General features: G+C 39.9%; 1 protein-coding gene across 1 annotated transcript in view; it reads right to left on the bottom strand.

Annotated features, from left to right (window-relative positions):
• Window positions 1-22651, bottom strand: part of IPO11 (importin 11) — a 100120-nt gene that overhangs the window by 47464 nt on the left and 30005 nt on the right. Inside the window, exons 11-22 of the mRNA XM_048503974.1 lie at window positions 22462-22614; window positions 22150-22193; window positions 20201-20291; window positions 18389-18436; window positions 17773-17878; window positions 15359-15485; window positions 12818-12851; window positions 12646-12686; window positions 11502-11618; window positions 8469-8582; window positions 2576-2691; window positions 803-879 (exon numbers count right to left, since the gene is read on the bottom strand). Coding sequence (XP_048359931.1) covers window positions 803-879; window positions 2576-2691; window positions 8469-8582; window positions 11502-11618; window positions 12646-12686; window positions 12818-12851; window positions 15359-15485; window positions 17773-17878; window positions 18389-18436; window positions 20201-20291; window positions 22150-22193; window positions 22462-22614 — 1068 coding nt within the window. The remainder of the gene's footprint in view (window positions 1-802; window positions 880-2575; window positions 2692-8468; window positions 8583-11501; window positions 11619-12645; window positions 12687-12817; window positions 12852-15358; window positions 15486-17772; window positions 17879-18388; window positions 18437-20200; window positions 20292-22149; window positions 22194-22461; window positions 22615-22651) is intronic.

The following is a 22651-nucleotide window of genomic DNA, read 5'->3' as shown; positions in this document are numbered from 1 at the left end:
GTTCAAGGGGTCCAAAGTTATGGACCCCCAAAGAGGGTGCCCCATCCCCCATTGTTTCCAATGGGAGCTTATAGTAGATGGGGCTACATTTTGAACCAAACGTCACCAAACCCTGGTGGTATCATCAGGATAATCTCTTGCTGATACCAGCCAGGTTTGGTGATGTTTGGTTTAGGGGGTCCAAAGTTATGGATCCCCAAAGTGGGTGCCCCCATCCCCCATTGTTTCCAATGGGAGCTAATAGTAGATGGGGCTACCCTTTTGAGAGTCTATAACTTTGGACCCCCTGAACCAAACTTCACCAAACCTGGGTGGTATCATCAGGAGGGTCTCCTAAAGATTTTCCGAAATGTTGTTACTGCTAACATAAACATTCCTCCCCTGACCAAAAATCCAGTTTTGAAGGATTTTAACTCTTGTGTTTTAGCTTGGTTGCTGGTTGAGCTAAGGTTTTTGTACTTTAAAATTTATTGTTGAGACCATATTGTTTTTGTTGACACCCTTTCCCACTTACAGAGCTAGTTTACTGTTTTTCTTTGAAATAAATATTCAAAAACATTTAACCTACTGATGCCTCAATTAGTGTAATTTTATTGGTATCTATTTTTATTTTTGAAATTTACCAGTAGTTGCTGCATTTCCCACCCTCGACTTATACGCGAGTCAATAAGTTTTCCCAGTTTTTTGTGGTAAAATTAGGTGCCTCGACTTATATGCGGGTCGACTTATACACGAGTATATACGGTTAGTCATAAACCCAAAACATAGCTTTTCAGTTCATACACAGAATACTGACACTCACCAAGAAGAGCAGACATGTTCTGAAAAATTCGTAGCAGTTCTGGAGTAAGGCAGGGACTGTTCTCTAATGTTACGAGCCTAGTGGAAAAAATATAGTAGTGTCAGTCCACAATCCTTTATCTTTAATCTAAATAATAAGGGCAATTGGTAAAACTTGCTAAAATCAACAAAAGTTATTAAATCAGAGCATTCTACTGTAATAATCTTTCAAGGTCAATTGTTTCCAAATTTGGCATTCATATTTATTAAAAACAATATTTTGAACAGGTTAACATTTTTAGATGTTTATATATTTATATTTTAAAATCACCTATAAAATCTGAAGTAGTAAGCAGAAGATGGGTAAAAAATAGCACCATAGTGAAGCACTATCATATTGCCAATTAATATACCGGATGCAGTCCGATAATGAATGGAGTTTAAATGTCTCATAGACTTTTCCTGCATTTTTTCTTTTCTCCCTCATATTCACTCTTCTTTTCTTAAGGTATTATTCTCTCACTTCAACATAGTTCTGTCTTGCTTAACTAAAATCTTAATACCTTGGCTCTGTTCAACAACTTGAAACTATGGATATGTAATGTTCAACTGCAGTGATTGATTTCCCACCTTTTCACTAAAAATGTCATTTTTGCTGGCATATAAGCTATTGCAGATATGACAACTAGAATGGATATACCTTTCCCAGGTGTGGTTCACAGGCCACTGGTTCAAGAAATTCTTAATAAGGTCTCCGTCATTCATCTCAGGCTATCCTGGACTGACATAGCAATGCTTATCTTAGGGAAACTGAGGCAAAACCTTTTGAAGATACTGTTCAGGAGTTCCTGATCCATAAAACAGTCATGCCCCTAACACTAGTTATTTAATGGAAAGATAAGGTACAAAGCTGAAATTATGCATTATGCTATTCTAAAAAAATTAATAGATCCACATATGAGATCCGGAATGATTATATTAAATCAATATGCTGGATGGCAGGAACAGCACAAAACTTCCTACTTATTCTCCTAAGTCAGTGGTTCTCAACCTGTGGGTTGCGACCAGTGGTGGGATCCAAAAATTTTAATAACAGGTTCCGATGGTGGTGGGATTCAAACAGTGGTGCAGCCGAACACATGCACCTCCAGTCCCTATTGGGCAGGGAGGTTGCTTTAGTAACCCCTTCTCGGCACTCAGAAAAAAATTAGTAACCACTTCTAGAGAAGTGGTGAGAACTGGTTGGATCCCACCTCTGGTCGCCACCACTTTGGGGGTCAAACGACCTTTTCACAGGGGTCGCCTAAGACTCTCTGCATCAGTGTTCTCCATCTGTAAAATGGATAAATGTTAGGGTTGGGGGTCACCACAACATGAAGACCTGTATTAAAGGATCGCAGCATTAGGAAGGTTGAGAACCACTGTCCTAAATGGAATGAAAAATGTATACAGCCCAAGATTAACATCAGTCTATTATTCTGGAGCAAAAACAAGAGCCATAACATCCATTCAAGATTCTTCGCAGGGGCATTAAACTTAGTCTGGCTCCTTAACCTATTTCAATATGCCAACAATACATCAAAGACTTATTTTTAAAGCCGTGTAAGGAAACTAATCTCTCCTCTGCTTGACTCTAAAAATTAGACCTCATTCACTGGAAACAGCAGCAATGCTAATTGAGTAACTGAACATGGTTGACTCACCATATGAATTTTATAAACCATTTTTTTAAAAAAAACGACAACAACAACACTGCTTTTCCTCTGGAAAGTGACACAAAAGGAAGCAAGCTTACCACAATTCTAATCCATCTTCGAGAAGATATACATGCGGGGGCTGGGAAACATCGGTGCTTAACTGAATAACTGGGAGGAGGAAAGGATAAAGGTTCTTGCTATCTGCTCCTAAGCCCTAAAGAAATAACGAAACGCATAAATATTTGCCGCTACTTCTTTTACAAAGTGATAACACATTATTACAATTTGAAAGGTTTCAGAACAGAACACTGCAACTAAGCACTATAAAAAGCAGACGAGTAACTAAAAATAAACAAAATAAGTAGTTCTTGCTGAAGATGCAGTCGCATAGGGATCTAAACCTGGAATCTCTGGGATTTGATGTAATACTCTAAAGATCCAAGTCTAGTTAGGGAAAAGACTGGTTGGATGATGTTCACTCTTTACAAGGGAATACCCACAACTCTATACTGTGATTTTATATCAAACCTAAAGGGGTCAAATTAACAAGTGCTTTAAAATGTATAAACCTATACTAAGCAGTCATTATTTTATTTTTTTCCCTGTGCAGGATATTAGACTCTGAGATAAGGAACAATAGGTATATTCTGAGAGTCAAGAGAATATTATCTCGAGGAACAAAAGTTACTACAATGCATCACATTTGCTTTCTTCTTAAAATGCACTCTTCTGGTTCACTGAGGGAAACTTGGAAAAATTAAGGTAATGATAAAAAGAAAAGTAATGCCTTTGAACATGTTCAGGATTCTTCCTCTTACAAGGGGCAAAACTGACGTTCAGCTTTCCCTGAGCTGCAAAGGCATATGCTTGCCAGAAAACCACAGAATCTGCTAAGAAACACCTCCAATGTAAACTGCAATTCTTGAAAACAGAATAACGTGAATGAGTCATAAGGGAAGATGCTATGTGAGCTCAAGGGCTTTCCTTATATCTTTTATGATATATTATCTGTTCCAGGTTTCACACCTATTGCTGGAGAATTTCAAGGGTGAGTTATTAGAGGACTCAGAAAGTGATGGCCCAGAAAAGGTAAAACAATTAAGAACATTCCTGTATATATTGTATACAGTGACAACATATTTGCAAGGATGGATTAGATCTTGTCATTTGATCATGGATCACACAAAGCTGACTTAGACCATAGTGGTCAGTACTGGTTACTCTAACTGGCCCAGGGACGTAGGTAAGGGGGGGGGGGGTTCATGGGTTCAAAACCCTCCCATTACATGTCCGGCTTGCTTGAAACAATGCATGGAATGGAACAGCCGGATAGTTGCTCAGTCACCGAACCCATCCCATAAAAAATCTATACTACAGCACTGGCAGCAGGCAGCACTCCAAGGTTTAAGAAAAGACAAGGCTTAAGATTGGGGCATACGGTTAAGGCAGTGATGGTGACACAACAAAATAGCTCTCCCCCTCCCTCTGCTGGGGTGCCATTTATATCAAATTGAATAATGGGATAGTAATAGTAGAAGGGACCCATGTATTAAATTAGAATGAAAATCTGTGAGAGTTCTTGCTGATTATTTTTTGGTTTTAAATGATATTTCTATATGCGTGGTTTTAAAGTATTTATTGGATTTTTTTTGCTATTGTAAACTGCCATGGGCCTTCCAGGGAAGGGCATTAAATAAATAAATAAGTGGCTGATTTTGCGGATTGAACCAAAGATCTTTTGAAAGCTGATGTTCAATTGATGACATCGCCTCAAAGTTATTGTTTAAATGTGACTAATTTTCCATTTAATCTGCTATAATGTGTATGATGCTATAAGAGGATAGAGAGGCTGAGGGAGAGCAGCTGCTCAGCCTGGGGCACTATAAAAGCTGTGGCCGGCAGCTTTTGCCAGAGAGGAGAAAGCTCTAGCCAGGGATGAGGGACACCAGCTGCTCTGTCCTGCCTTGAATGTTTGTCTGATGTCAAGGTGGTGATGGCCACTAACCTGGATAGCTTTAAAAAGGGCTTGGACAGATTTATGGAGAAGTCGATCTATGGCTATCAATCTTGATCCTCCTTGATCTCAGATTGCAAATGCCTTAGCAGACCAGGCGCTCAGGAGCAGCAGCAGCAGAAGGCCATTGCTTTCACCTCCTGCACATGAGCTCCCAAAGGCACCTGGTGGGCCACTGCCAGTAGCAGAGTGCTGGACTCTGGTCTGATCCAGCAGGCTAGTTCTTATGTTCTTAAGTCCCACTTGACTTGTGCCGTGAGATTTTTAGAGCTCCTTGCTGTACTATTGTTTACTACAAAATTTTCTCCTACCTTTCAGATGGCAAAAATTAGGATACATATAGTACGGTATCATAAGGTGAAGGATTTTGCATCTCTCTCGCTTTATACTATTGGGTATATTTGCAGTTTTGCTTGTAGAACACAAGCTTGAAGAACACAAGTTTCCATGTCTAAATCTCATAAATTATGAAAAATTATAACTTACAGTTTAAGTAAGCTATAAAAGTTATAAGTTATAAAATTATAACTTATAAACAGTTTACATTTCATAAGAAAGTGAAATATTAGATATGTTTCCATTTTTGTGAACTTTTTTTCTAGAAAAGGGTTTTTTCATGGCTTCAAAATGTCACCTTCTTTTCATCACTTTAAATAATCCCCACCATCACAGCACTTCAAAAACAAATACACACCTACACATAAATGATTCCCTTTCTTGTAAGGAACTTACTCTATTATATGTTCTTACCTGAATCCTTAACATAACAAAGAAAATATGATGTAATAGGCATCACTGAAACCTGGTGGGATGACTCTCATAATTGGAATGTAACAATTGAGGGGTATAACCCATTTCAGAGAAATACCCTCACAAGGAAAGGAGAAGGAGTAGCATTATACGTCAGGGATGATTACACCTGTGAGTCACCCCATGACTTAAATTCTAGAAGCCAGGTTGAGAGCATCTGGGTAGAAATTAAGGGGGAGAGAGACAACAGTGATTTCATTGTGGGGGTCTATTACAAACACTCAAGCCAGATTGACGACTTCAATGATGCCTTCCTGGAGAGGATGACAAAACTTTCACAAACAAGAGAAGTAGTAGCAATGGCAGATTTCAGTTATCCCGATATTTGTTGGAAGTCAAACTCTGCTAAGACTTTAAGGTCCAACAAATTCCTTGCAAACAATTGCATGGTCCAGAAAGCAGAACAGTTAACAAGAAGATCGGCTATTTTAGATCGGCTTGAAACTAACAATGATGATCTGTGTAATGGTGTGGAAGTGATAGGATCCTTAGGTGGGAGTGACCCGGGGCGGAGTGAGGGGGAACTGCACCTGGGGCACATGTGCACCCTACACCCCTGCCATGCCCTCACCCCGCCCCGGAATGGCCCCTCCATGCCCCCAGGGTGCATTGCACACCCGGTGCATTGAACACCCACTGCCGCTCCCCCCCACCCAGCGCTACGCCACTGGAGTGACCACATTATCCTGGAGTTTGTTATACAGTGGGAAGGGGATGCCAAGCATAGTCATACAAACATTCTAAACTTTAAGAAAGCTGATTTCAGTAAACTTAGGAAACTACTGGGCAGGATTCTATGGTAAAGAATATTAAAAGAGAAGGGGGTGCATAATGGGTGGGAGGTTCTTAAACGTGAAACCTGGAAGACACAAATTTCAAACAGTTCCAAAGAGGAGGAGAAACAGGATGAATGTCTAAAGAACTTTCAACTGAGCTAAGATTTAAACGGGACATGTACAAAAAATGGAAGAAGGGAAAATCACAAAAGAGGAATTCAAATAACTAGAATATGTAGGGAGAAACTACTCTCTTAGATCTGAGAGGAGCTTTTGACTTTGTTGATAAGGAGTTGCTTTGGAATAAATTAGATAAAATGGGTATAGAAATCAGACTCCTTTTACTTATTAAATCCCTTTCCAGTAACACCACTTGCCAGATTAAGTGCATGTTTACTGGTTGCTTATTCCTAAAATTTCAGATGTAAAAGGTGTTAAACAGGGATGCGTTCTGGCCTTTAATCTGTTTTTAAATTATTTAACTCCCACTCTTAAGGAAGTCAACTCTCATTGCCCCAGTTTGGGGAGTGCCCAATTACCAATTCTGCTTTATGCAGATGATGTAGTTCTTCTGTCAAGATCCAAGGCTGGTTTAAAATGTCTTTCGAATAAGTGTAACGAATACTGAGCCAACCTGCTTCAAATAAATACAGCTAAATCAAAAGTAATGGTTGTCTCAAGCAGGTTTAATCCCAACACTTGGCCTGGAACAACTTAAGACATTTAAATACTTGGGGATTCACTTCCATTTTAGAGCAGATTGGGCGAAGCATAGAGAGGCAGCTATTAGGGGGTGTCAGAATACTGTTGATGTGGTTGTGCGGGTTTTTTTCTCTAAAGGACATGAAGTCATATCAGCAGCTTAAAAAAAATTTTCAATGCAAAGGTGTTCCATCAACTCCTTTATGGAGTTCCACTTTGGATTGGCGCCTGGAATACATCTGTAGAGAGAATTCAATCCAAATTTCTTCACAAGATTTTTGGGGTACCCCATTGTGTTCCATATGGTATCCTGTGTCTCGAATCAGGACAGCATTTGTTGGAAACCAGAACTTAGATGGCTACATTAAAATTCTGGTCTCCCCTTTGCTTTAACTCTGAGGCTGACAGTTTCACCTATTTAGCCCTTTTTGAACTGCATTCTTCTGATTGGTGGAAAATTAAAGAGGCCAAAATACCTTCCCTAGGTCTCCCCTTAGAATCCTTCTATATGCACTCTGCAAATGAAATATGGAAATCCTTGAAAAGGAGGTTATTAAACCAGGAATACCAGTTGTTGCTGAGTGCAGCTAAGACATCTTGTTCATCTTTGGAATCTATCCTAAAATTAGCTTGACAGCTAAATATTTATCCCAACTACCAGAGATCAGGAAGAGATGGATCATTACTCAAGCTAGATGTAATGTATTCCCCTCTACCGTTCTCAAGTGTAGACAGTTGAACATCCCTCTCCAAGACCGAACTTGTGCATATTGTCAGGGTAGGGTGGAGTCTCTTGAGCACATTATGTATTCTTGTCCAAGGTACACGTTACCTAGACTTGCCCGACTTGCCCCAGCACTAGGGGGAAAATAGGTTGTTCTGAGCATATATAAAGACTATACACCTGCTGAATAATAGTGATTGTGGGATAATTGGAAAAATCACTGATTTTGGTAGAGGTGATCAAGATAAAGTCATAATGGAAGCTTGATCACCTCTTTGTTCCTGGACCTATGTGATGGCCCTCTGTCTGTAGTGGTTTGACTGTGTATTCCTGCATGGGTGATGGGCCTTGTGGTCTCTTCCAACTCTATGATTCTAGGATTTACTAGAGGTAGATATTATGGGAAAAAATATGTGCCACAGAAGTGGCTGCTGAGCAACAGCCCAATATCTAAGAATGGGAAGTTTCTCTTGGGTGGAGCTACTCACCCAAACTGAAGGAGCTGATACATTTTCAATCTGTTCCTTCACAGCAGTGGTTTCTGAGATACAAGGCAGGAAATATGATGCTGCCTCAATAGTCAATAAGATCATTGGTTACCATTGCTGCCTCAATGAACCAATCCTTTCCTCAGCATTTGGGTATTTCAGTCACTACTGCTGCAGTTGTCAATTCTGTTGTCTTGCTGTAATGTGAAGTAGAGATCAATCCTTGAAGTCTACAGTTCCATGACCAGGAGCTCCTACACCAGCAAACATTCTTGTTCACTTTTCTTTATGCTCAGATTACAGTCAATGAGGAAATGTAAGCGTTCAGGAACTCCTTGTAAGAATCAGAGCATTCCTATCATGGAACTATGAAGTTTGATTTTAAACTTGCCCTTCCAGTTTTGACATTTCTAAATGTTTACCAGAATACTGACAGTACACAAGCTAACTCCAAAAGAAAAGATGCAGATATTGTACCTGGACAAGATGAGTTAAGGTAGTGAGGATAGCGCATCTAAGCATATTGTGTTCTTCACTTTGTTTCCAAAGTAGAGGTAAATACTGAACCAAACATCCAACATATGGTCGTATCTGTAAGGAATATAAAAGTTACACTGTTTTAAAAAAAACAGCTTCTAAAATTAAACTAAACATCGGCTTTTATAATGACCAATCCAAGAATAAAGAATTTTCATCCTTCAAGCTACATCGTGATTTTGTATTTACAAATCACAGATGTTTTACTGAGTTCTCCTACAAATAAGTGATATACTTTTGTAAGGCATCCTGGTGCCTTCTGTTATAAGTGTATTCTCAGGGCAGAATAGCTTTGTTTCTTACAACTTTGTTTCTGACAACTTTCTTACACATAACTAGATACTGGTAAAAGATCAGGAAAAAGTTATCAGGAAAAGCACATCCAAATTTTGTCAGAATACCAAGAAATCTGAAAGGAATCTACTTAAGAACCTATGACTCGACAAGGAGGTGGCGAAGAAGGACAGGTAGAGCTATTTCATGGACGAAATTTTAAGTGTTGCGTTGTTAATCTAATAGGTTGAATCATTAGCTTGAAGGGTCAAGTTTGGGAGTGCCTGAAAGGTAGCTGATTGAATTACAGATGTAGGGCAATGATAATGCAAATAAGGTGGTTGTTAAGAGAGATTAGTCAGAGGAAGAAGCATTGGGTTAAGACAATACTGGCAGGAACACTTGGCACAAAAAAATTAACAAGCTCTTTGTCTTTGAAGGGTGCATGGTCCAGGGCTGGAGATGGGAAAGTTCTCCAGGGCAGGGGTATTGTTTTCACTTTATCCCTTCAAAAAGGGTGTGATACAAGTCTGGTATGGGTGAGGGCAAGTTCAGAAAAGTTTTTGCTATGTCCTTGTGGGCACACTAGCCAATGCAAAGAATGGGATTGCTATTTTTTTTTGGCACTGCACTGCTAGGGGCCCCAAAGGGTTTGCAAAATGGGTAGAGGAACTACTGTCTTAAAACAGACACACACACCCCAACCATGGGTCAGTCTGGTAACAGGGTTTGCAGTCATGAAGTGCCTGAATGAAAATGTGCTCACCTTGAGTTGGATCCAGATTACATTTTCTATCAGCAGAATAGAATTTTCTTCCCTCCCACTGCAACCCATTGACATTTAGGAAATATTGTTTCTCCAGAGTAGGGAACCTTAAGGGAAGATGTGTGATGGACCTGACCCCTTGGGGAGAAGGCATGGAGTGGAGGCACAGCCCTAAGGAAGATAGCAGCCCAGTTGCAGACTTGAGGAGAGTGCCAAGCGAGTCAGCAACAGCAAGGGAGGACAGCCAGAAGGAAAGCCCAGCAGCTTTAGCTCCCTGTGAAGCAAAGGACACCTCTCGAGTAAAGATCTCCTCAAGAGGAGGGGCTTGTTTGAGAGTAGAAGCAGAGAAACACGAACTAGCAGTGGCCAGGAAAAGACAGATAAAAGGCCCAGCTGAAGGAGGTGAGAAAGACCACCAGTTGCAAGCTATGAAGAATCTCTGAGCTGGCAGGCTGGAAGCCTTTGCAGGATGGAGAGAGCTAAACTTTCTGGAGGATTGAAAGGAACTATTTTTTGTTAAGGAGGAAGCCAGAAGGAATGTTTCCTACCTGGCACAGGCAAATTGGCACAACCAGGGCTTTACTCTGCAGAAAGGGTAGCGGCAAAGTCAGGAGCTCAAAGAGGCTGGAAATGAGCCCCAACAGTTAGATGGGAGCAGGTGAAGGGAACGAGAAGTGAACTGGCCAGGCTACAAAGTGGTGATTGAACCTCTAGAACTGGCACCGCAAAAATGCTACGCAATTAAACACCATTCTATATATTTCTGGTATGCTGACTGTTCTTTGGGACTGTAGAAAAAAAATGGCATCCCCCCCAGGGGAATGAGGCCCAGGTTCTGGTGGCTTCTCAGGTCTACAGCAGGAAGGGGAAATTTGTGGAAATTACCAAGTTACTCTAGATCCATCTCAAAGTGCACATGGGTAGTAAGTGCAGAATCGCTATACATATAAGACAGACAACATAACAGAGATAGTTTGAACGTCGTATCTTCGAGACCGCATCACCCCATATGTCCCTGTACGGCCTCTCTGATCAACTGGGGCCAATTTACTAGTGGTCCCTGGCCCTTCGGCGATGCGGCTGGTCTCCACGCGGGCCAGGGCCTTTACGGCTCTGGCCCCAGCCTGGTGGAACGCTCTCCCCCCAGCTGTCTGGGCCCTGTGGGACCTTAGTGAGTTCCGCAGGGCCTGCAAGACGGAGCTGTTCCGCCGGGCCTTTGGAGAAACCAGCCGCTGATTGTGCCCCCCTCCCCTTGACATCTGGGCCGCTTACCATCCAAGGGGACCAACCACTCCTCCCCCTTCTTCCTTCTAGGGAAGAGGGAAGTTCAACATTGGAATACTGGACGCCACTTATATTCCATCTTATTGCGACTTGTTGTATAATTATTGTATTTCATTATTATGGTTCACCGCTGCTTTTAATGTTTTAATGTTTTAACTGTTTTATACTGTTTTCTGACATGCTGTACATCGCCCAGAGCCCTTCGGGGATGGGGCGATACAGAAATCTAATAAATAAATAAATGAATGAATGAATGAATGAATGAATGAATGAATGAATGAATGAATGAATGAATGAATGAATGAATGTGTCTAGATTCCCTGCTTACATGCTAGCAACTGTATACAGACAGAGATGGAGCTACCATGCTTCTTCCCTTTATGTGAAATCAATGTATGCAATATTGTATGTAGAAAGCAACAGTTTTTCCTCTTGGCATGTTGAGGAAGAATCACACAAATACCACTTGAGAAAAAAATTCTGGTAATTGGCATGTAAATGATTAAACACATCATAAAAACTGACAAAATGATACAATTGTGTAGCACCAAGAAAAGGAGCTTCTATTGCCATTATATAGATCATGTCACCAACTGAACCCAGGTTCTGGGGTCCTGTGAAAATAAAAGTATAATGGGCGATTTCGTTACCTGCATATTGACTCTTTCAATCACACAAGAGAGAACATGAAGAACATGCATCTTTGTGTCACATTCTCTAACTTCTTGAAGTAGCTGAAAGAGCAGAGTAAACATGGATTCCAAATACTGCCAAAAAAACACAACGGAAACTTGTGTTAATGAGGCCACCAGGAATACAAATGTTAACAGAGAGATCTTGTGAAATACAGGCCCTGGCAGCTCTTTTGTTGTGTAATCTACAATGCCATGGATCGAAGCTCCAGAACATACAAAGTTTCATTACATATCTAATACTAACTGCACTTAATTTCTTCCTCTTCCTAGGCAGCATGTGAGCTGTTTTGCAGCTCTCTTTTCCTTCTTTATCCTCAACTTCCTGTCCTTTCTTCTCCTGAACTCCCTTTTCTCTACCCTTCCTTTCTGTGCTTTCCCCTTCTTAACTTACTGCTCTTAAGTTTTAAATCAGATGAAATACAACGGAACTGGAAATGACTTGATTCATTGAAGAAGCTTTCATGGTGCTCATTTTGCTGTCTTGAAAATATTTATCAGTCATCCACAGTTACAAAATTCCTCTTTGTTGTCGAGTAGCATGTTATAAATCAAAACTTTCAAGAGAAAAAATGACTTCTGAGACAAGGAAATGTCTCCACAGCCCAAGTCCCAGCCCTGCTAAGAATGTACCATTGCAACTTAGTCACGCATTCATAATGTGGTTTGCAGCAGGAGGACAATACGTCTCTGAGAACAACACGTTTTATAACTGACTCCAAAAATATTTGATTTCCATCCCTACTCTTTCAATAAATGCATTAAATTGATGATCAAGTCAATGGTACTCAATAAGTGAAGCTTTAAGGAACTTCAAATTTCACTCAATTTAAAAAATCACTGGTAAATCCAAGAGGAGGCATTACTTTAATTGTAACCATATTGCTTGCTTCTGAATTAAGTGCTTTTCAGGAAGTAAATGCCATGCTAAGTGCCATAGCACCAGAATTATGAGCATTAAAATCCAGAAAAAAAGGAACATTAAACAAACGATGAGACCGCATTTGAAGTTAAAATATGCCCGCACACTCCTCCCTTTCACTGTTCCTTCCTTTCACTGTTCCTGAATTATGCATCTGCATGCACAAAGGAAAATACTTACTGGTAAAAACTGGTCTGTCCGAAACTCAAAGTCATCCACAGGTGACATGCAGTTAAGAAAAACTGAAATCTCTGCTATTCCAGAGCACAATAATGAGTATTTTGAAGCAGACAATCAAAATATTTTCAATGATGAATAAGATCAGAATACTTCCAATATGAGAAAAGGATATTCAGTTTCAGAGTAGTAGCTGTCTCAATACGAACCTGAAAGAAAGAAAAAAACTTGAAGTGCCTTGAAGTGAAAAACTTTGTCAAGCATGCTGTATTCTGCACACATACACACACCCCAAATTAATATCCCTTCTAATACAAAAAAACTTAAATTTCTCTTGGGGCTTACTTTTCCCTAGTAGAGGCACACAAAAGAATTGGTTTAAATAACATGGACATTTTAATCAGAATATCATCTCTCATGCTAAGAACTTGTTTAGACTGTCCTTTTGACATATAACCTCTTAAATATCTTCCCAGATACCTTTCATCATCTTTCTACTCTGATTTCACCTTGACATATAAATCTCATATATCGTATTTTAATTAACCTAAAATTAATAACATTTATGAGATATGCATGAGAGGCTTCTCTCTGAAACAGAAACAAGCATTCAACTTTTGAATCTGAGGATAAAGCAGAAGTTTGTTATTTTTATTTGGTACCTACTTGCTATTAATTATACTGTAGCTAAGAAAAGACAGAAAAAATTAACCTTGTTCAATAAGCCTATGGCTGAATTTATTCAATATAATATGGCCTTCCTTCTGACTGATATGCCCCGCGATTGTGCGTCTTATCTCATTTACTAATTTTTTAGCCCTTTTCAAGGATTTCCCCCCTTCTATCTGAACTATCTGTCAAGCAGAACTATCTACTCAGCAGCTTCAGCTGCATGATCACTAATTTTATAAATGTTATTTGATGCCAATCATGAAATGGTAATATTTTACCCTATTTTAAAAAACAAAGAAGAGTTAACTATTGTTGTCACAGACAGATCAAGGTACTGAGGTATACAAAGTAGTAGATAGTATATGGTATATATGAAAACTTATATGAAGACCTTTGAAAATATGAAGACCATGCAGAAAGAACTAGCTGCCCAAACAAAGTGTCTTAATCCATCATTGTTTGGGTGCATTTTAATAATGGACAAGTTCTCTTCTGAAAGATCTTTCATTCTTAATATGCCTTACCTAAGGAGATACAATGTATGCATACAATATGTCCATCAAATACTGATTTATACATTCTTGTGCATGTAATGTACTTGAGGTTTTGTAAAGTGTTTCATTACTTTCATGCTTTGATGTATACTGTTAGAATATGATATTTAATTGTTCGGTCTATGACACATAGATTGTTGATTCCAGTAGCTCTATTGGTGGTTGACCACTTCCTCAACTTATTGTAGTGAACTGCAACATTGTGATCATTCCCAACTAAATCTCCCATTACAACTCAAGCTCACATAATCTCATTTGAATTCTGAACAACCAGAGTAAATACTTCAGATGAAACTCATTTGATCAAGCCCAAATATGGCTGGGAAAATCCTCCTTTCTCCCAAGATCACTTGCATGTCACTTGCATGTATTAGAAAAGTTGTCCTCTCTTGTGGACAGTAGGTTTTACAGGCAAGCTATCTGTGTACTGGTGAAGCAGAAAAACACTGTATTTGATGAGCAATGGACTCCAACAGCGTGAGTTAAAGGACACATTCTTTAGAAAGGAGAAACAATACCTCCAGGAAAAAATAGTCACAGACTTCTTCAAAGAGCAAGTTGAGTGCCAAAGAAGAAAGAGGAAGGGCCGTATCCTACTAACCGTAAGCAGAAAAAAAAATCCCCCTAAAGTACCCAAATCTCCGAAAAGTTCAGCCATGTAAATCTTGTAGTAGACAAACACCATGAGGAATTGCAGTAAAGAAGGGAGCATTGTTATAGTTTAGATTTGTAGAACGCAACTCTACGTTCTCGATTTATTGTTATTATTGTTGTTTTATGCAGTGCAAACAGTGTACATGGTCTACTAGAGCCTAAGCAAAACCCTAAGCAAAAAACCTCCAAAGAGGTTCACCTAAAAAGCAATTAATATCTTCCCCAAGACATGAATACAGTTCTATTGCTCTATTTAGTACTGGTCTTGTCATTATTGTCAATGACCAATTTCTAAAAAGATTATGACTGTCTAAAAGATGCATGGGCCAGTAAATGCTGTTTCTCTAATTTGGAAATTATTTTGAGAGATCTACACAAATGATAATGTGCCCAGAAATCAAATAAAAGGACAGGAGGTGACGTTGGCGAAAAGAAAATGTATGTGTCTTTGTGTACATACACATGTGAGTTTGCACACATACACTCACCAAAAATCTCTCAAATAAATGCAGCCCTCCACTGGGCCTGGATCTACTCTAGTCAAGGTTCCCCCTCACAGTAAGAATGGCCTCCTATGGAACTATTTGCGCTTAATTTAAGTTGTCATCTGAACTGGAGTGTGATTGATGTGATTGGTGTGGTCTGAACTGGAGTGTGATTGGTGTGAATTGATTTGGAAGCTAACTGTAACTAAAGTGTGCATATGATAAGAAAATTTAGAAGGCATGAGGTTACTTTATACTAAGTCAGTTGATTGGTCTATTAAGGTCATTACAGTCCACTCTGATTGGCAGTGGTTCTCCAGGGTCTTTGAAGAGAATGAAACATATACCTACCACCAGGTCTTGGTCTTGAAGCAAATTACGGATTGCCTCATATAACATAGGCCTTAAATCAGACTTGAATTTCACAGAAATCCATTGTCCAATTAGCCAGATTACTCGTCGACGTATTGGCTTATACCTTTAAAAGGGAAACAATGATTGTTTGAGGACAGGGCTATTAAAATTGTATTGAATGCAACAGTTTAAATCCCAATATCCCCAGCACGTTTTAATGAATCTAGTTTCTAACCATATATGCAAACATCTTTAAAGCAATTCTAGCTACTCATCTCCATACTGTGTCCTTGGCCCCAGAAACAGCTGAAAATTCAGCAGAAATAAATTCCACATATCAATTTCTATACAAGAACATAACAAAAGCCTCCATAATTATTTCAGAGAGAAAAATTCTGCTTGTTTAAGTTTAGGCCATTGTAAATATTCCATGTGCGAGACCTGGTAGATAAATTTGTAATAGCTTCAGACTCAAAAGAAACATTAAATATCTGCAAAAGCTCTACAACAAAGACCTTAGACAATTTTATAATAATTGGTCAAGTCTTTTGAGATATCAAGTTTGTTTTCCCATTATAACAGTGTATCATTCATGCAAGGTACTTTGGGATCTGAATAATGCACAAAGCACTTCCAGTTAATCAAAATCTCAACCTTTATGGCATGAACGTCTGCTTCTACCAGTCAGACTTAATCTGAAGTGGTAAACATATATTTAGGGGTATAGCAAATAATGGATGCAGGCCATTGAACTAGTGGCATACCTAGGCAAACTGGAGCCCTGGGCAAAACCTGAGTTTGATCCCCCACCCCCCGTGGGTGGCCACCTTCTCCCACCATGACCAAACAATGATTTTTTCCACCAGGTCGTTTCAAAGTCACTGTCACATTATAGAACATGCCCCAACTCACAAATCTGAACACAGCAATGGGCCATGCCACACAGCAGAAATATTTTTTGGAAAACATTTTCAAAATGCTTTCAAAATGTTTTATTACTGCTATGAAAACATGTTATGGTGTTGTATCCAGTCCCCCCAATTGGGGGAAACAGCATCACTTTCAATATTATTTAAACTGGGGACCTCAGATTCTCCCTTTAAGGTGCATTTAAAAGGAGAATCTGGACTCCCTAGTTTAAATAAGTGATGCTGGAATCCACCCCCAAACAGCATTATTTTCAATGGTGTTTAAACTAGGGAGCCCAGATTCGCCTTTTAAATCCATCTGAAAGGGAGAATCTGGGGTCCCCAGTTTAAACAACATTGAAAGTGATGCTGTTTTGGGGTGGATTATCCCCCACCCTGAAACAGTATCACTTTCAATGTTTAAACTGGGGACCTCAGATTCTCCCTTTAAATCCATGCTGAAGGGGGTAGACTTAATAATACTAATAATACAAATACTACTACTGCTAATAATAATAACAACAACCTTTATTAGGCATTGAGAGAATAAAAGAAAGAAAGAAAGAAAGAAAACAAGCATTGGCAGGAAGGGGATGGATTTAAAAGGAAAATCTGGGGAAATTTAGAGGGTGCCTGCTGTCAGGGGTGCAATTATTAAGATAGCAGCACCAAAATTTCAGAGTATCTTCGTGAGACCCTACTGATGATACCACCCGGGTTGGTGAAGTTTGCTTCAGGGGGTCCAAAGTTATGGACTCTCAAAGGTATAGCCCCCATCTCCTATTAGCTCCCATTGGAAACAATGGGGGCACTCCCTTTGAGAGTCCATAACTTTGGACTCCCTAAACCAAACCTCCCCAAACCTGGTTGATATCATCAGGAGAGTCTACTGAAAAATCCCTGAAATTTTGGTGCTGCTAGATTAAAAACTGCGCCCTCTGCAGGCCAAAAACGGAAAAGCACTGAAAATACAACAAATCCCACAAACGTGCAGTTTTTGCGCCCCCCACAAGGGGGCACCCTGGGCAACTGCCCACTTTGCACAATGAAGAACCCAGAACTGAATATAGCCCACTGCAAATTATTGAATTGGGGACACACACACACACTCTCTCTCTCTCTCTCTCTCTCTCTCTCTCTCTCTCTCTCTCTCTCTCTCTCTCATGGACGCAAAAGCAGCCAAGGAAGATATTGTGGCAATTTTTAATGTCACATCCAGACTCCAGAGTCAGGGGATAAGCAGCCTGAAGAGTTCTATTCAACTCCCAACTTGCACATCTCTTATTTTAAAAGATGTCCTCCAAAAAAATGTCTCCAATCTTCCTTTGGAGGAAGAAAGCACTATTAGTATCAGCATTAAATCTGCATTTGCTGAATTCAGAATTTTAATTTAAAAATGAAGATTTTATGGGGGGTTTTTAGACTCAACCTGTTCTGAATCGTACTGCCAAACATTACTAAATATTTCAAAAGCCAAGATGTAAGTCATGTTAGTTGATTTACCTGTCATGAGTCACTTGCAATTCTGCTAGTAGCTGACTTTTAAACCACTGATCAAAATCCACACTGTCAAACAGTTCATACGCTGCCAGTCCAACTGCATTATACACTGCAAGGCAGGGGGGAGATGCAAATTTTATTTCTTTTTTTTAAATTTACTTAATTCAAAACTCGGTGAAATGCCTCTGTTCAACAGAAATTTTATTTACTATACAGTATCATACATAAATTGAACAGTAAGTAATCTTCAGTTTGTGAAAGAAAATGGAAGAATTAACACTAAACATGATCATGGTCTATCTAGTGCAGCCTTAGATTATCAAAGCTAGTCTGCCTGATGACTCAGAAATACGAAGGTTTCTAAATATGTAGAGTCTATATAACCATCATAGCTAGTCACCATTTATATCAATTGCTTTTTAAACCATTTGACCAATCAGTGACCATTTCTTTAATCTCTAGCATTTGTGGCTAAGCTACTTTAATGAATTATTCCAGCAGAGTTCTTTGGGTACTATTTCTCAGAATCTCAGAACATCAAATTATGCCAATTAATAGAAAATGTCAGAAAACAAGCAGTCAGAATTTGTTAATAAAGAATAAAAAATAATAATTTTACCAGCATCTTTAATCAGCAGGGTTTGGGTATCATCTATGTTAGTGGAACCTGAAATAAAAAATAAAAAAGCAAAACATTGGAATGCAAAACGTAATTCAGAAAAAAAAGTATGATATTTATTTTTACAGACCAGGTGGTAGGAAATGGGTTACACAGAAGGTCTAACTCTGCACTGGAAGCTCTTACTGTTACTGGTACTACAGTGAAGTTGCTTCTAAGAAAAAAACAAGACACTGAAACACAGTGGGACTACTTCATTCATTCTAAGACTGCCTTCTTTCCCCATCAAGGAACAACCCATCTTGAATATCCTCCATTCAGAAAGAAATCAGGAACACCAAGCTTATTTGGAACAAGTTCTAGTATCTCTTACTAATGTATACTTGATTACCAAAAAAAATGCCTAAGATCAAATATACGCTGCTCTCTTTCTGCATGACACTGAAAAGCTGGTGCTAGGGATCACAGACCCTTGTAGTCTGGCTGGAAAATTTGCCCCAATTTTTATATTCTACTAGTGCAGGGGTAGGGAACCTGCGGCTCTCCAGATGTTCAGGAACTACAATTCCCATCAGCCTCTGTCAGCATGGCCAATTGGCCATGCTGGTAGGGGCTGATGGGAATTGTAGTTCCTGAACATCTGGAGAGCCGCAGGTTCCCTACCCCTGTACTAGTGGAACCTTCACCAACAGAAAAGTAAGGGAAATTAATTCTTCCAAATTCCAGCTCTTTATTGCAGCCTACCCCCATGTCATAGGGGTAAAAGTCTTGCCTCAACCCCCCTACCATCAATTTTGCAGAAGTCAGAGGCTGGTGAGGGAAGGTGAGAGATAGGCAACTAGTTCTTATGTTTCGTTATGATTCAACTCAATTTAACAACTGAGATAGAACACAAGGTTGAACATCCTATTCTATCTATGTCACCAGTATATGATGTCATCTACAACTTGGCCAAAGATAATAATCTTCACTAAACGACTAAGGGAATCATGGGATTTTTGTTTATTTTTTACGGAAAAGCTCCTTTCCAGGGTGAGACAACTCAGCAAGTCTCAGAACAGGATTCTGGCTCACTTCAGACATAATGTGAAGCTAATCCTTATTGTAGTCTGTGAGACCTAGATTTTGCTCACAGACAACACTAGCTTGGCAAATCCTTCTTTCAGAACTTCTAATCCTTCTAATCCTTTGAAACCCCCACCCACCCCTCCATGAGTCAAAAAGAAAGCACATAGTCCAACTTTTATCCCACAATTAGCAACCTTATTTCACTTATACTGTAAGCCGCTCTGAGACCTTGTGGGGAGGGAGGCACACAAATCAAATTAAATAAATATTCTGCTGTCAGACCTTGATTTACATGTTGGTGGTAGCAAGAGGAGGGTAGCAGTGACCCTATACGTGGCACACGTGGTGGGTAGGAGACATGAACCTAGGCAAGTACTACTCTAGTTGAATCTGGAGCTTGTAGCCTTGGACTCAGCCAACAGCAGTGGAACAGAGATCTCTTAGTCCTCTCATAAACCAATATAGCTAGCCTTGAATTCCACCAAAAGCTTGACATGGTGAAAGCAGTAACGCTTCCTTTGATTGTTGCACATAAAGATGAAGCATGACAGATTCTTTCATCTTTAAGAAGAGGAAGAGAGACTTTGTACAGGGAAGCTCCAGTGAGAGGTGGTAAAAAGCTGTAGACGTTTCAGTATCTGAGTATCTCTCCCCCAGGCATTTCTGCAGCCTAGAAAGTGTGAGAAGTGGCAACGGAGGATTAAGTCACCATTATGCATATATAATTTTAAAATTAAAACGTACCTTGTAGACTGTGAACCATGTCTAGAAGAACTGGTGTAAGGGTTTGATTATATTCATGGAAAATATCAATAAAGAGCACTTCTGTGCAGGGCTGAAAGAAAGATTGAACTGTTCACAATAGAAAACATAAACAGATTTAGGAAGCCAGTTTTAAAGACCAAAAAAAAACCATCGATATGCCTAGCAGCACGAAGCTGCCATTGGTTTCTCAAGGTCAGTACTGTCTGTTCTGACTGGAAGCAGCTTGAAGGTCTCAGGTGGAGGTCTACCACATCACATATACCTTGATCCTCTTAACTGGAGATGCAAACGACTGACCCTGGGACTTTCTGTATACAAAGCAGATGGTCTGCCACTGAACAAAACCCATTCTGAATCTCACAAGTCTATATATCTAATAATAACATGTGACCCCCATTTATGAGGAATCCCCCAAGTTTGCAGAAAAATCTGAAATGTTAACAAAAAATATACTGGAGGGTTTAAATCCCCTCCTCCAGTTACTGTGATTCTGCAATTAAGACAAAACTGCTCCAGCTGCAATAGTGGCTTCTGGAAATCGCTTTGGGCCTGGCTGGGGCAGTGGCAGGTGCTGGGAGAATTCTGGGCCTGGTTAGACTGGTGACAGCCATTGGGAGCCACTCCGGGCTAATATGAGCTCCCAGACAATACTGCCACTGGGTCCAAGCCCGGAAGTAGATGGTGGAGTCTAGAGATGTGCAAACCTGGCAATGGAGAGGGAGAGATGGGATTCCCCCTTCTGCGAGTCTCATGCTACCCCACTGAGCTAGAAAGGAAGAAAGATGATGGGATATGTAGGAGTCTTTTCAATCCCCCACCTCCCACTGAGCTAGAAAGCCTGCTGAACTGCCTGCTGAGCTTTCAGTCAAGGGTGGGGAGGGGATGAGTTCTCGCTATCCCCCTGTCACCAAGCAAGTTCCCAGGGAATCGAGTGAGGAGGCACAGCAGTTCTTGCTGCCTCCCACCCAAGCTGGCAAAGAGGGATCTGGGTGTGGCAGCACTGATGATGTGGGGACCCCCCCCCCCCCCCCGCCCAGTGAGTATCGCAGGTCCCCTCTTGTCATCCAGCATTTCTGAGCTTTCTGTAACCAACTTTCTTCTTGCATTAGCACTGTTTCACGTGAAACTTAATAGTGGCAGACAATGCAAAGTGTGAAGACATGGTTGTAAACATACAGTAGAACTGAAACTGGAAAGGGAAACTACGGAAGCCTGAATGCTGTCACGTGTACATACACACACAGAAGCACATGGCTTCAATCACAGATCCTCTGAAGATGCCAGCCTCAGATGCAGGCGAAACGTCAGGAGAGAATGCTGCTAGAACACGGCCATACAGCCCGGAAACCACACAGCACCCAAATCACAGATTTGTTTGTGCTTTGCCTTTTTGACATGAACAAGTTCCTGATACAGGATTTCAACAGAGTTTCTCTTCAATACTAAACATGCTATGCTATTTCTCATGTTTTATACAGATACCATGTTCTAGCAACTTAACACAGAACACAGTTTTTTAAAACAAAAAGAATTCTGTTGTGCTGACGAAGACTACCCTCTTGTTCCCTTCTTCTGCTTTAAATCCCAAGAATATTGGGAAGATGACATCGTTACTGGCATGGATAACTTATTACAGGCCATTTCTCCTCCTGTTTTGGAACTGCTGAAAAGAGGGGCAAAATTTCCCAACTAGAAAAAAATGGTTGAAGATGGCAGAGGCATATCCTTTGTGCTGCATAATGTCCAGGCTCCTGGTGTGCCTGGAGCTTACCAGGAGTTGAATGCCTTTGCCAGTGTAAGAGAAGGTTGTAACAGCCCAGCTAAGTACGTGTTTGGATCTCATTCTAAAATGTGCTTAACAGTCAGAAATAAGTTCATTTTCCTCCCCCGAGTAGGGATATCTATTTAAATTAGATATGGTTACTTACCCTCAGACTGTATTTCCAAGAATCTCCTCCTGTCTCTTCCACAGCTGTAACATACATACAAGGTGACAGATTTTACATCATAAATATTCAATATTTTAATACTGTTGTAACTAGTGATTCACGAATTTGAGCGAAAATGCTCACAGTTTAACTGAAAACTTGTCATCCTGGTACATTAAAATTATGTATTAGTTATTAATAATTATTTAATGATTATGCCAGTTGTTAACTTGCACATTATTTCTAGATATTCCAGAAAATGAGTACACCCTGCTTTAGAAAAAAAGTCTTTGATAATGAATAGTTCCTTACTGAAGCCTTCTGGATCCTCTTCCCACATTGTCAGTTCTTCCTCAGTTAAAAGAAAATAGTGAGTGACCAATCGCCTGCAAATCTCTGTTAATGTTGGATATGTGAAGAAAGATGCCTTTATTTTATGAGCTTCAAGCGTTTCAGGGCTGCTGTCTGCAACAAATATTTAAACAAATAAATACTTAGACAT

This window comes from Sphaerodactylus townsendi, linkage group LG07 (genome assembly GCF_021028975.2).
Source record: "Sphaerodactylus townsendi isolate TG3544 linkage group LG07, MPM_Stown_v2.3, whole genome shotgun sequence".
In the NCBI taxonomy this organism is placed as follows: domain Eukaryota; kingdom Metazoa; phylum Chordata; class Lepidosauria; order Squamata; family Sphaerodactylidae; genus Sphaerodactylus; species Sphaerodactylus townsendi.
This window is presented reverse-complemented; position numbering and strand designations above follow the sequence as displayed.